At 57.7% G+C, this 12,558-nt stretch overlaps 1 protein-coding gene across 1 annotated transcript in view; it reads left to right on the plus strand.

The window, feature by feature from the left end:
• Positions 1-12,558, plus strand: part of PITPNM2 (phosphatidylinositol transfer protein, membrane associated 2) — a gene marked incomplete at its 3' end in the record, with an annotated part of 79,892 nt that overhangs the window by 41,921 nt on the left and 25,413 nt on the right. Inside the window, exons 4-7 of the mRNA XM_015567256.1 lie at positions 3,078-3,253; positions 8,074-8,288; positions 9,584-9,705; positions 12,260-12,487. Of these exons, the coding sequence (XP_015422742.1) occupies positions 3,176-3,253; positions 8,074-8,288; positions 9,584-9,705; positions 12,260-12,487 (643 nt within the window). The remainder of the gene's footprint in view (positions 1-3,077; positions 3,254-8,073; positions 8,289-9,583; positions 9,706-12,259; positions 12,488-12,558) is intronic.

Here is a 12,558-nt window from a genome sequence, read left to right on the forward strand (position 1 = left end):
CGTCAGCACGTTGGCTGCTCGGTGGTGTGTTTGCCTGGAGATGCGCTTGGGGATCCTTTGCTCTCTGTACCTGGGCGATAAAAGCCCCCCCCCCGCCCCCCGGTGCTGGTTGGGTTGGGGTGTTCCCAGCAGGAGGTGGGGAGGCCGCTAAGCCTTCTGGCTCGTCACACCTGCGAAATCCAGGCGTCACCTCCTCCTGTATAAACGGATGTTTGGACTGAAGTGGGGGTCCTCAGGGCCCAGCCATCCACTGTCTTAAAGAGAAAGGTGAGCCCGGCCGGCATGGCTCAGTGGTTGAGCGTCGCTCTGTGAACCAGGAGGTCACGGTTTGATTCCAGGTCAGGGCACATGTCCGGGTTGCAGGCTCGATCCCCAGTGGGTGGCCTGCAGGAGGCAGCTGGTCAATGATTCTTTCTCATCATTGATGTTTCTACGTCTCTCTCTTTCCTTTTCCCTTCCTCTCTGAAATCAATAAAAATATATTTATAAAAATAAAAATAAAAGCACGGAAGGACAGCCTGGAAGGACCTCTGGACTGCGAGGGTCCTAGTGTTTTTAAAGAAGATAAAGGTGAAGCTGCTCTGAGGGCAGGGATCCCCCGCTCCTTCCAGCTCAGACTTTCTCTGGGGGTAAGCCTGGTCCTGCATTTACCCTCAGGGGACAGAGAGGCAGCCGATGGGGTAACTTCATACACACACTCTCCTGCCCCACCCCAGGCCTGGCGGCTGGGCCCTGGGCTACAAAAAACGACCCCCTTTCTCCTCCCCACGGACCTGCGGCCCCTCCGTACGTCTGGAGCCCGTCTTCCTAGATGGATGGGAGCTGATGAAGTTCTTTTCCTGTGACCCACTCTGGCCCCTGATTGGGGACCGGCAGGTTTGGGAATTGGGGGGTGGAGGAAGCTGAGGAGAGACCACAGAAAGGCAGTAGAGGTGCTCCAGGGCCCCAGGAGCTGCGTGTGGCCCCGGCTTCCCTGCCAGCAGCCCCCCCACCCCGCCCCCCAGCCCGTAATAATGGGCAGAACGCAGCCGAGTTGAGTTTGGACGCGTTCCGTCCGCGTGGTCCCCGCACGGCCTCCCTCCTGAAGCCCATCTGTGGCGTCAGGCCCCCGCCGATCGTGGAAACTCGGGTTCAATTCTGTGCCCCCGATTCTCGTGCTTCCCTCCCAGGTAGGGCTTCTTGCTTGTGGCCTCCGCTGGAATAACTTGTCCACCCTTCCTGCCTGCTCCGTGTGCCACTCCCCCCCCACACACACTTTGAGCCACACCCGGTAACCCACCCAGGGTCTTCTCCGCAGCCCCTCCAGCCTGGCCACCTGCCCCTTTGAGCCAGAAGCTGTTTCTGCTCCCCGGACGTTGCCTTTTCCTTTTTAAAATATTTTTTTTATTAAATATATTTCTTATTGACTTCAGAGAAGAAGGGAGAGGGAGAGAGAGATAGAAACACCAATGATAAGAGAGAACCATTGATCAGCTGCCTCCTGCAAGACCCCTACTGGGGATGGAGCCTAATGGAACCGGCCTCCTGGTTCATAGGTCACGCCTAACCACAGAGCCACACCAGCTGAGCCGGACGTTGCCTTTTCCCTGCGAGGCCTGGAGGGTCCCTGACGACCTTGGGCTCCTGCCCTCGGTTCTGTGGATGGCATCACGCCTTCTCGGTCAGCTGCAGGCCTATGCCCTCTCCTCCCTTTGTGGCTCTGGCTGGACAGGCTGGCTGCCTGAGGTCCAGGAGGGTGACCCCCACCCCAAATCCAGGCCCGGGCTCCAGACTCACCTTGCCCAGGATGGATCCCTCCCCCTAGGACGGCCCTGGTGGCCACGCCCAGTGGCCTTCACTCTGACCGTTGTCTGGGCTGCTGTTTCCTCAAAGACACTGGTGAACGGGGGTCCTTCGTAGGGTCGTGAACACAGGGCTTCGGGAGCCCACGGCTTTCCTAGAGACCTGGGCCAGGTGCCGTAATTGAGGCTCCGTTGAGGGTCTGTCCCTGTCCTCCTAGGAAGGGACCAGGGCTGTGGTGTGCACCGGTCACCCAGAGTCCTCGCCTGGCTTCCCTCATAGCAAGGCCTCTCAAGACTTCCTGTTTCTTTCCCCCTCTCCCTGTGCCAGGCCCCCAAGGCTGCCTGGTGCAGAGCAGTGAAAGATCATTCTGTCTAGCCCCCACCCCCTCGCGCCCCCCCCCTCCAGCGGGGACGGTGAAATGTGTGTCTGCCTCGCACGCCCGGGCTGCTGGAATGAGCGTAATGAGATTGTCTGAGGGTTCAGCTGCCGGGCAAGCGAGGAGGGCTCGGGGGACAGGCGGACACACAGCCTCTCCGCCTTCTTTCGTGAGGGTTGGAGTCTGCCCGGGGCCCCTTGCTTCGGCCTCAACCAGGAAGAAAGCAAGGGGGCCCCATCGTGCCCACCAGGGCCTGGCAAGGGGCCGTGTGTCCTTCGGACGGACGTGCGTGCCCTGGGTGCTCGGCCGTGTTTCCCTGATGGGGTTTGGGGTCTGCAGTGCAGGTGGGAAGCTAGGCCACACACAGGCCTGGACACCTGCCTTCCAGCCCCTGCTCAGACCCTGACTGCCAGCCGGGTGCTGGTCGGAATTGGGCTGAGCATTTATGTGCCGGATGGGAGAATTTTGTGGGAGGCGAAATGAAAGATCCAAGAGATTAGGGAATTTGCTCACGGCCACAGCTTGGGAGGAGGTGAAAGATCTGGCTGACTCAAAGGCTATGATTTCTTTCTTTTTTTTTTTTTTTTATTGCTTTGAAGAGAGAGAGAGAGACATCGATGAGAGAGAAACATCAGTTGGCTGCCTCCTGCACGCCCCCTACTGGGGATCAAGCCTGCAACCCAGGCATATGCCCTGACCAGAATCAAACCAGGGACCTCCTGGTGCATGGAATGACACCCCACCAACTGAGCCACCCTGGAGGCTGGGGCAGGGGACTTGTTCAAAGTCATGTGGTGGGCTCACGGCAGAACGGGGACCAGCACTCCAGCCCCAGGTGCAGGCCCCGCCCTTCCTCCGTGTTCTTGTTCCCATGAGTCTTTGCAGAAGCCGACTCACCTGTCCTTTCTCTCCCCCTCAGGGGTCCTCGGTGAGCCCTGTCATGGTTCTTTAAGGAACCTCGTTGCCTAGAAGTCCCAACACGCAGTTCCCCGTCGCCGGGAAGGCGTGGACTCCAAGATGATCATAAAGGAGTATCGGATTCCTCTGCCGATGACCGTGGAGGAGTACCGCATCGCCCAGCTCTACATGATACAGGTGGGTCGGGGCGGGGCCGGCCATGCCGTGCACTGGGTGGCGGTGTGGCCTTCGCGCACCGCGTCTGCCCGCTGGGCTCCTGGTAAGCGTCTGGCTGCCAAGCACGGTGCCGGATACACCACGGCACGTCGTGGGGTGCCTGTGGCATGGATGGTCTTGCCAGGGCTGTATTCACGGCATATAACACCCGTCATCTCACTGATCCCAGATGTTATTCTCGTGTTTAGTCAGCTCGGCTGCTGGAACAAAATACCCCAGACTCGGGGGCTGGAACAAGCGACTTGACTTGTCACCATTCTGGAGGCTGGGAAGTCCAAGGTCAAGGTGCTGACAGGCTGGGTGTCTGGGGAGGGCTCTCTTCTTGGCTTGCAGACAGCCACCTTCCTACTGTGTCTTACATGGCAGAGAGGGGAGGGGCTCTCTGAGGTCTTTTTGTTAAACTTTATCTTTATTGTTGAAAGTATTACATGTCCCCTTTGTTGTGGTGGTGGTTGTTTTTTTCCCATTGACCCCGTTCACCCCCTACCCGCCCCTCCCAGGCCTTCGCCAAGTTATTGTCTCTGTCCACGGGCTATGCATATCTGCATATAAATTCCCCAGTTGCATATAAATTCCACGCTCTTTCAAACATTGAACCCTCCCCGATACCGCCCCCCCCCATGGGGTCTCTTTTTATATGAACGCTAATCCCTGGTGGGGACGACACCCTGATGATCTAATCATCTCCCAAAGGCCTGGCCCCTTCACACCATCACATTGGAGGGCCAGCTTCAGCACATGCATTCGGAGGGGGCGGGGCACAGACATTCAGTCCACAGCAAGCCATCCGACAGACACAGAGACGTTAACTGACTTGCCTGGGGGCCCGCAGCCCGCCTCCCGCCTCCCAGGTCCACCTCTTCTTACTCCCCTGGGCCACCTGCGAAACAGTGGTGACCGCCACATGGCTGATTGACAGTCGCACATGAGTGTGAGGACAACAGCTCCCTGTGAGGAGCTGGAGAATGCCACCCCACCCCGGACGGCTCTGGCCTCCCTCCTCGGTGCCTGAGCATCCTGGAATACGGGACCCGCCGCTCATGGCCCGGATGGGACCACAGCTCTGTGCAGTCCCCATCCCAGCACCCCTGGCAGCCTCTTGCTGCCCCAGCCCTTGGCCCAGCAGCACAGCTTCCCTCCCAGTTGAGGGTCTGATGATAAACCTGCTCTGGGCCCAGCTCTGGGCGTGTGGATGCCTCGGTCCAGCCTCTGGCCATGCTGGCTCCCCACCACCCCGTCGCAGAATCATCACACAGGAGCCAGGGGAGCCCAGGCCTCCACCCCTGGGTTTGCTTGGTGGCTCCCACCCTTGAGCCCAGGTCTGGGGCGTTAGGAGCTCCCTGCAGAGCCGGCCCCCAGCTCCCTCCTGGGAGGAGCTCGATGGGGCTGCTGGAGTGTGAGCGGCCCCCGGCGCGGGAAGCTCGACTGGGAAGAGGACAGAGGCAAACTCGGCCTCTCTGGGGGGCAGTTTGCTCCAAACTGCTTCAGAGACGCCACTCAATTCCCTCTTGAGCCACTTACCCTGCAATTATTCCTCGAGAGCAGGGAGGGAGGGAGAGGCTCTCAGCACCCCAGCACCGAGTACCCCGGAAATCGCTCAGCCTGTGCGAGGCCTGGCTGGTCCGCCACAGCCGCTGTTTGTCCTGCGGCTCCGTAATGCCCACCCACACCAGGGGAGCCCCCGACTACAGCCGCCCCCACCCCGGGCTCTGTGGCCTGCTGCCTCCAGACCCCTGGGGACTGACTTTCCGCTTCTACAATATCCAAAGCTCTTTCAAACATTGAACCACCTCTGCCTCTGGGCCCTCAAAAACACCTGCCATCTTCACCCCTCTTTTGAGATTAAAAAAATAATCTATTCATATATATATACACCCTATATAATAAGAGAGGGATATGCTAATTATTCCAGATATGCTAATTAGTCACGACCAGTATGCAAATTGACCATCACTCAAACTCACAAGATAGCCGCCCCCATGTGGTCAAAGATGGCTGGCAGGGGAGGGCAATTGGGGGGGACTGGGCCTGCATCTGGGCCTGAGTTCCCAGGGTCTCCATCCACCATGGGGGAGACAGACAAGCCCATTATCTCCACAGTGTGCAGGTTTCACGGGTGTGAACATAATCAGTCAGACCTCAGTAAAGCTGTTAACAAGATAAGTTAAACGCACCAGACTTTTCTGTGCCCGGCCGGGGCCGAAGGCTGGGTGACACAGATGTACTGGGGATTGAGACCACAACCCGGGCATGTGCCGTGACCGGGAATCGAACCGTGACCTCCTGGTTCATCGATCCACTGAGCCACACCTGCCGGGCACGTGTTCAAGGTTTTAAAAACAAACGAAAAGTTGGCCTGTTGTTGGCCTGTCTGGGAGAGAGCCTGCTCTCCTGGAAGAGGCCGGCAAATGCTTAGCTCCCAGCGAGCCCTGGGCAGCACTTGGCCAGGACCCTGGACAGCGCTGGGAGCGCTGCCTGGGGGGCTCCTTGCTCTTTGAGGCTTCCCACCCCTTTCATTAACCACCCACCCGGGGAGCCTCCTGTTTCTGAAGGATCCTGGCCTCCTGGGGTCTGTGCTCTGCCCGCACCAGGCCCACGGTGGCTCAGCCCCTCCTGTGCGGCCTCAGGCCCCGGGGAGGGAGAGGGCAGGGTTCTCCAGCCAGCCTGCGCCCGCAAAGCTGGCAGGGGTCACAGGTGTGTGCGTGTGAGCATGCGCACACCTGCTGTTCAGGAAGCTGACCGAAGGTAGCCTTGGCGGTGCCTTCACGTCACCATGGAAACAGATGCCGGGCTTAAAGTCACCAGCATCTCAACCTCGAGGTTTTCTGCATAAGCAGAAACCTGAGCTTTTGAACATCGGCCAGGACGGTGGTGCCAGAGGCACTCAGAGGTGACCCGGGCGGCCTACCCAGCCCAGGCAGGGGCTCCGAGGCCCCTCCTTCCTCCCCACTGCCCACAGCTGATCTGTCTGAAGCCTGAGAGAGAGCAGGAGGCAGGACTGGTTTTGGTGTGTGTGTGTGTTTTGTCGTATCCTAGCTTCATTGAGATGGAAGTCACGCACCAACCAAGTCACATGTTTACCGTGTACGGTGTAGTGGTTTTCATTATGTTATGAAACCACAATCAATTTAGAGCATTTTCAGCTCCTCAAAAAGAAGTCATTTTCCGTTCCCGGCGCCCCCCCCCTCCCCCCGCCCCATCCCTGGGCAACCAATCATCTGCTTCCTGACTCTGTGGGTTTGCCCATTCCGGATGTTTCGTAGAAATAGGATCACACAGTGTGTGGCCTTTTGTGTCCGGCTTTTCTCACTCAGCATCATGTTTTCAAGGTTCATCCACGTTGTAGCAGGTGCCAGTATTGCATTTTTATGGATGAATCATAGTCCATTGTATGGATATAATTTGTGTATCCTTTGTTGTTGTTAATCCTCACCCGAGGATATTTTCCCCATTGATGTTTACAAAGAGTGAGTGGCAGGAAGGGAGGGAGGCGGGGAGAGAGAGAGAGAAACATCCATGTGAGAGAGACACATCGATTGGTTGCCTCCAGCACATGCCCTGACCGGGGCCGGGGATCAAACCTGCAACCTAGGTACGTGCCCTTGACTGGGAATCGAACCCATGACCCTTCCGTGCACCACACTGACCAGAGCTGTTTACCCGTTTTTCAGTTCGTGGGGATCTGGGTTGGTTCCGCCTCCTGGCTGTTGTGACTGGTGCTGCTATGCACACGGGTGTCCCAGTTCGCGTGCTGACCTATGTTTTCATTTCCTCGGATGTATACCTGGGAGCGGAACTGCTGAGCCATGTGGGAACTCTGTGTCCACCTTTTTGAGGAGCCGCCGCACGATTTCCCACGACGACTGTACCATTTCGCGTTCCCACCAGCAGTGCATGACGGTCCCCATGTCTCCGCATCCTCACCAACACTTGCTAATCGTTTGGCTTCTTGGCCATCCTAATGGGCGGGAAGGGGTATCTCGTTGTAGATTTGATTGCCATTTCCCTGATGACTAGAGGGCTGAAGCATCTTCTCATGGGCTTGTTGGCCATATTTGCGTAGTTTTTTTTTTGGAGAAATGACTATTCAAGCCCTTTGTGCATTTTTGAATTGGGTTATTTCCTTCTTTGTTGTTGAGTCATAAGAGTTTTTAATATGTTTTGTATACACAACCCTTATCAGAAATATTACTTACAGAAATGTTCTCCCATTCGGTGGGTTGCCGTCCTCTTTCTTCTTAGTGTCCTGTGAGGCACAAAAGTTTTACATTTTTTATGGAATCCATTTTATCTATTTTACCTTTGGTTGCTTGCGTTTAAGAAACCATGGTCAGATCCAAGATGATGAAGACTTGCCCCATCTATCTTCTTCTAAAACTTTTGTAATTTTAGGTCTTTGATCCATTTGAGTTCATCTTTATGTGTGGTGTGAGGTAGGGGTCCAGCTTCATTCTTTTCCATGTGGAGAGCCAATTGTCCCAGCACCATTTGAAAAGACTATTCTTTCCCCATTGAGTGGTCTTGGCATCCTTGTTGAAAATTAACATATATATATAATATATGTACACTAATATATATATATATTATATAGATAGATAGATAGATAGATATAGTTTGCAGATACAGGTACATGGGTTTCCTTCTAGACTCCTGCCTCTCCTACATATGCCTATCGTAGGCTCCTCCTCCCACTCAGCTCTCCGGGGCTTGGTCACCTGAGCCCCTTCCCTTCTGCAGAGCACTGTGGCCCCCACACATGGATGGTGCCTTTGTCCCCACAGAAGAAGAGCCGCAACGAGACATATGGCGAAGGCAGTGGCGTGGAGATCCTGGAGAACAGGCCATACACGGACGGCCCAGGCGGCTCCGGACAGTACACACACAAGGTGTACCACGTGGGCAGGCACATTCCCAGCTGGTTCCGCTCCATCCTGCCCAAGGCGGCCCTGCGGGTGGTGGAGGAGTCCTGGAACGCCTACCCCTACACACGAACCAGGTGAGCAGGGAGGCGCCCTGCGGCATAGATCCCGGGAGCAGCCCTCCAGGTAGGCTCAGCCCCTGCACCCCAGGCTTCCGGGGAGCTGAGCCTCTATTCCAGGTAGGGGCGCCCTGAAGGTCTGCTAGGGTTCCCTGCAGGAAACAGGCAGAAGAGTGGCGTCAGGGAGGGAGGCCTGGAAGGCATGAGTTCAGCAAGGTCCAGCTGAGACCCCCTTGCCCTCTGGGAGCTCAGGGAATACAAACTAAACCTTCATGTTCACCTGAGAATTGGGGACAGTCAGCAGCTGGGAAGAAGCATGACCTGAGGGTAGACCAGATGGCCCAGATTCCCTCCAACCCCGAGACCCTCAGCTACATGCCATGTTGAACTGGGGTCTCCTTTAGATCCCCCGGTGGGAGGTTCTTCACTCTTTGCCCCCACCTCACCTAGTGTAGCCGAGCACCACTGGGTTCGACCAGACGGGGTGCGCCCAGCTGGCTGCCCACCTGCTATGCAGATAGGGTCCCCACGAGTCTCTTGGACTCCCTTCCCCGTCCTGGATGAGGTCCCGGAGCTTGCCCGAGGATCCATGGAAGCCATTCCTCCTCCCAACACACTTTCCTCTTCTGAGCTCAACCCCAGCCAAGAGAGAAGGGCTGGCCCAGCCTGTATGGCTCAGTGGTTGAGCATCGACCCATGAACTAGGAGGTTACCTGTTCGATTCCCAGTCAGGGCACATGCCCGGGTTGCAGGCTCGGTCCCCAGTAGGGGGCGTGCAGGAGGCAGCTGATCAGTGATTCTCTCTCATCATTAGTGTTTCTCCCTTCCTCTCTGACTGAAATCAATAAAAACATTTTTAAAAAAGAGCGGAGGGCTGTTCCCTTGTTACCAGACCTGACTCCTTCTGGGACAGCGGGCGGGGGTGGCATGTGGCTCAGAGCGCTTGTCCCTTTCCGCCCACTTGGCAGTCGGCTGCGGTAGTTGTACCTGCGTCTGCACCACGCCTTACACATGGGGACCTGGACACAGGGCTTCCAGCAGCTTCCTGCCACATCTCCCTCTTCCCCTAAACCCACCCCTGCCCCCGCCTGGCCTGGGCTGTCCCTGGGACGAGGGGAAGGTCCAGGAGGTGGACAAGACAGATGAGTCTCGTCCACCACTCGAACCTCCTTCCACCTGGGTCTCCTGCCCCGTGGGTCCGGCAGGCCCTGGCTCGGCCACCCCATGCCCACACCCTCCACCCACGGGTTCTGGTTCGGGTTAGGGATAGAGTCAGGGTTAGGGTCCTGATGGATGCTTTTCTTCCCCCACAGGTTCACTTGCCCTTTCGTGGAGAAATTCTCCATCGACATTGAGACCTTTTATAAAACCGATGCCGGAGAAAACCCCAACGTCTTCAGCCTGTCGCCCGTGGAAAGGAGCCAGCTGGTGATCGGTAACGTCCACCACGATGCTCCCGCCTGGGGAGGTGTTGGGGTTCCCTGCCTGTGGGCCCCTCATCTCCAGGCCGGCAGGCTCCCGACCCGCTCCTGTCCTGGGTCTTGAGCAAGCATGGGAGGGGGCACGAGGGGAGACAGGGTAGGCCTTCCTGGCCCCATTTTTCTGACATGTACACTGAGGCTTAGTGCCTTTTACACCCTGAGCCCCGCCCCTCCTTCCCTTCGAGGTGTCCCCACCCGTGTGTGCTCAGTGGGCGGGGCGGGGCAGTATCCCCTTCATGGCAGGCGGCCTCTACCCTTCTCCCCTCCAGGTGTGACTGGGCTCCGCAGCGAAGGGCCCCATTGGTTAAATCTATTTTTCCAAGAGAGGCCAGAAATCAAAATTTTCATGTGACATCTCCCAATTCCTCAATGTTGGCAACTAATGAAAAATCTCTGTAAATAAACTCACGCTGGCCAAACGTACATCTGTGGGGCTGATGCAGCTCAGCAGCCACCACTCGGGAATCCCGGGTTCCAGGCCCAGGAGCACGTCACGTGGAGGTGGGTCGGGCAGGTGCTCGGCCGGAGGTGGCTGCTTGCACCCCAGGAGCAAACTCCCAGGCCGCCTCTCTCGTGGGCGTGAAGGGCTTTGTCCCTGAGAATAGCCCTCCATGGGCCCCCTGGGGCCTGGACGTTGTTACTTTGCTGGGCCGACTGGAACACAATGCCACAGACGGGGGGTTAAGGGGGCGCAGCTTACACCGGAAGTTGACTGCTTCAGAGTCCTAGAGGCCAGGAGCCCAAGGTCGAGGTGTGCCCGGGCTGGGTGCCTCCCGGGTCAGTGAGGAAGGCTCTGTGCCAGGCCTCTCTCCTCCTGGCGGACCTCGGTGTTCCTGGCTTGTAAACGCATCACCCCAATCTCCGTCGTCATCTCTGCATGGTGTTCTCCCCACGGCGAGTCAGGTCCAAATGTCCCCTTTTTTATAAGGACACTAGTCATGTTGGATCAGGGCCACCCTAATGACCTCATTTTCATTTGATTACATCTTTGGAGGCCCTGTGTCCAAATAAGGCCATATTCTGAGCTCCTGGGGGTCAGGACTCTAGCATATGAACTTGGGGGGGTGGGGGTGGTGTGCGTTCTACCCAGAAATACCCATAACAGGAGGGAAGGCCCCAGCACGACGCAGGCCCTCTGGCAGCTCCACGGGCTCCCTCCACAGGCCCCTGCATGGCCCCTGTTCCCAGCATCCCCTTGTGGCCTTTCTGCCCGAGCCGGCTGGGCATATGGTCTGATCCAGGCAGGAGTTTTTTTATTTGTTTTTTAAAAAATATTTTTTATATATATATAATTTTTTAAATTCATTTCAGAGAGGAAGGGAGAGGGAGAGAGAGATAGAAACATCAGTGATGAGAGAGAATCATTGATTGGCTGCATGCCCCCTACTGGGTATTGAGCCCGAAACCCAGGCATGAGCCCTGACTGGGAATCGAACCGTGACCTCCGGGTTCATAGGTCAACGCTCAGCCACCGACCTACGCCGGCCAGACCGGACTTTCATTCCCTTCCCCCAGCCCCTATGCTGGAGCACTTGGTGCTCTGGCCCCCCACTGCTTCTGGGGGAGCTCATGTCAACCCACAGCCCAGACCCGGTGCCCACGTGCGGGGAGATGAGACAGCCCGGGCCTCACTGGGGCAGAGCCCCCGCATGCCATCCTCCCCACACGGCTCTGAGCCACACACCCTGTCCCGGCCCCCTCTCAGCACCTGTGTCCCGGCCCTGCTAACCCACGAGCCTTAGGAGCCAGCAGATCGGTGGTTCTGAGGCAGGTGACAGGCGGCATGGCTCTTGTCCTTCCCAGAGTCACTGCCATTGCTCTAGTCACCCTCCAGCCCCCAGTCCCATTGCCCCGACGCCCAGCCTGTGGCATCTGCTACCTCCTGTCAGGACTCTCCTGGGCCCTTGAATTGGCTCGTCCTGTCTCCTCCCTTTGGTCTGGGAGGGTTTCTACGGGCCAGCCTGCCTTCAGACTGTATATAGTGCCACCTGTCCCCCAGGGCACCACCCACGCACTTAGCCTGGCCGGTAATGCTGCAGATCCAACTGCGCCCTCCTCACCTCTCCCCACGTGGACCCCCTAGTGCCCCCCACCCCCCCACTCGGTCAGTCAGTGCTGCTGGGACCGTCTCAGCCTCACAGGGCTCCTGTGGCTGAAAGGCCCCTTTCTGGGAAGCTTTACCTGGCCGCCTCTCTACCCACCCGCACCCCCTCCCGCACCCCCTCCCACATCCCCTCCCACACCCCCTGTGTGTCTTCGGTAACTGGTAGAATGCACACGATGTGTGGGGGTTGCTGAAAGGACTTGAAAAGGCCACAAGGAGAGCCACAGGCCTCGCCGTCAGGAGAGCCCGAGGCCGGAGTGACCCCGAGCAGCATCCTCCCTCTGGCCCTCTGAGGCCCAGCGCCCGCAAGGATCCAGGGGCTGCAGGGACACGGGGAGGAGACGGGATAGGGGAGCGGGGAGGTCAGGGTGGAAGTGACCGCTCACTCTGAGGATCTCCCGCAGACTTCATCGACATCGTCAAGGACCCCGTGCCCCCCAACGAGTATAGGACGGAAGAGGACCCCAAGCTGTTCCACTCCATCAAGACCCAGCGGGGGCCCCTGTCGGACAACTGGATCCAGGAGTACAAGCAGCAGGTGTTCCCCATCATGTGCGCCTACAAGCTGTGCAAGGTGGAGTTCCGCTACTGGGGCATGCAGTCCAAGATCGAGAGGTTCATCCACGACACCGGTGAGCCTGGCGCCGGCCGCCCTCCTCCCCGCCTGCAGCCCCACCTGTGTCCCACCTGTGTCCCCGCCTGC

This window comes from Myotis davidii, unplaced genomic scaffold (genome assembly GCF_000327345.1).
Source record: "Myotis davidii unplaced genomic scaffold, ASM32734v1 scaffold223, whole genome shotgun sequence".
NCBI lineage: Eukaryota > Metazoa > Chordata > Mammalia > Chiroptera > Vespertilionidae > Myotis > Myotis davidii.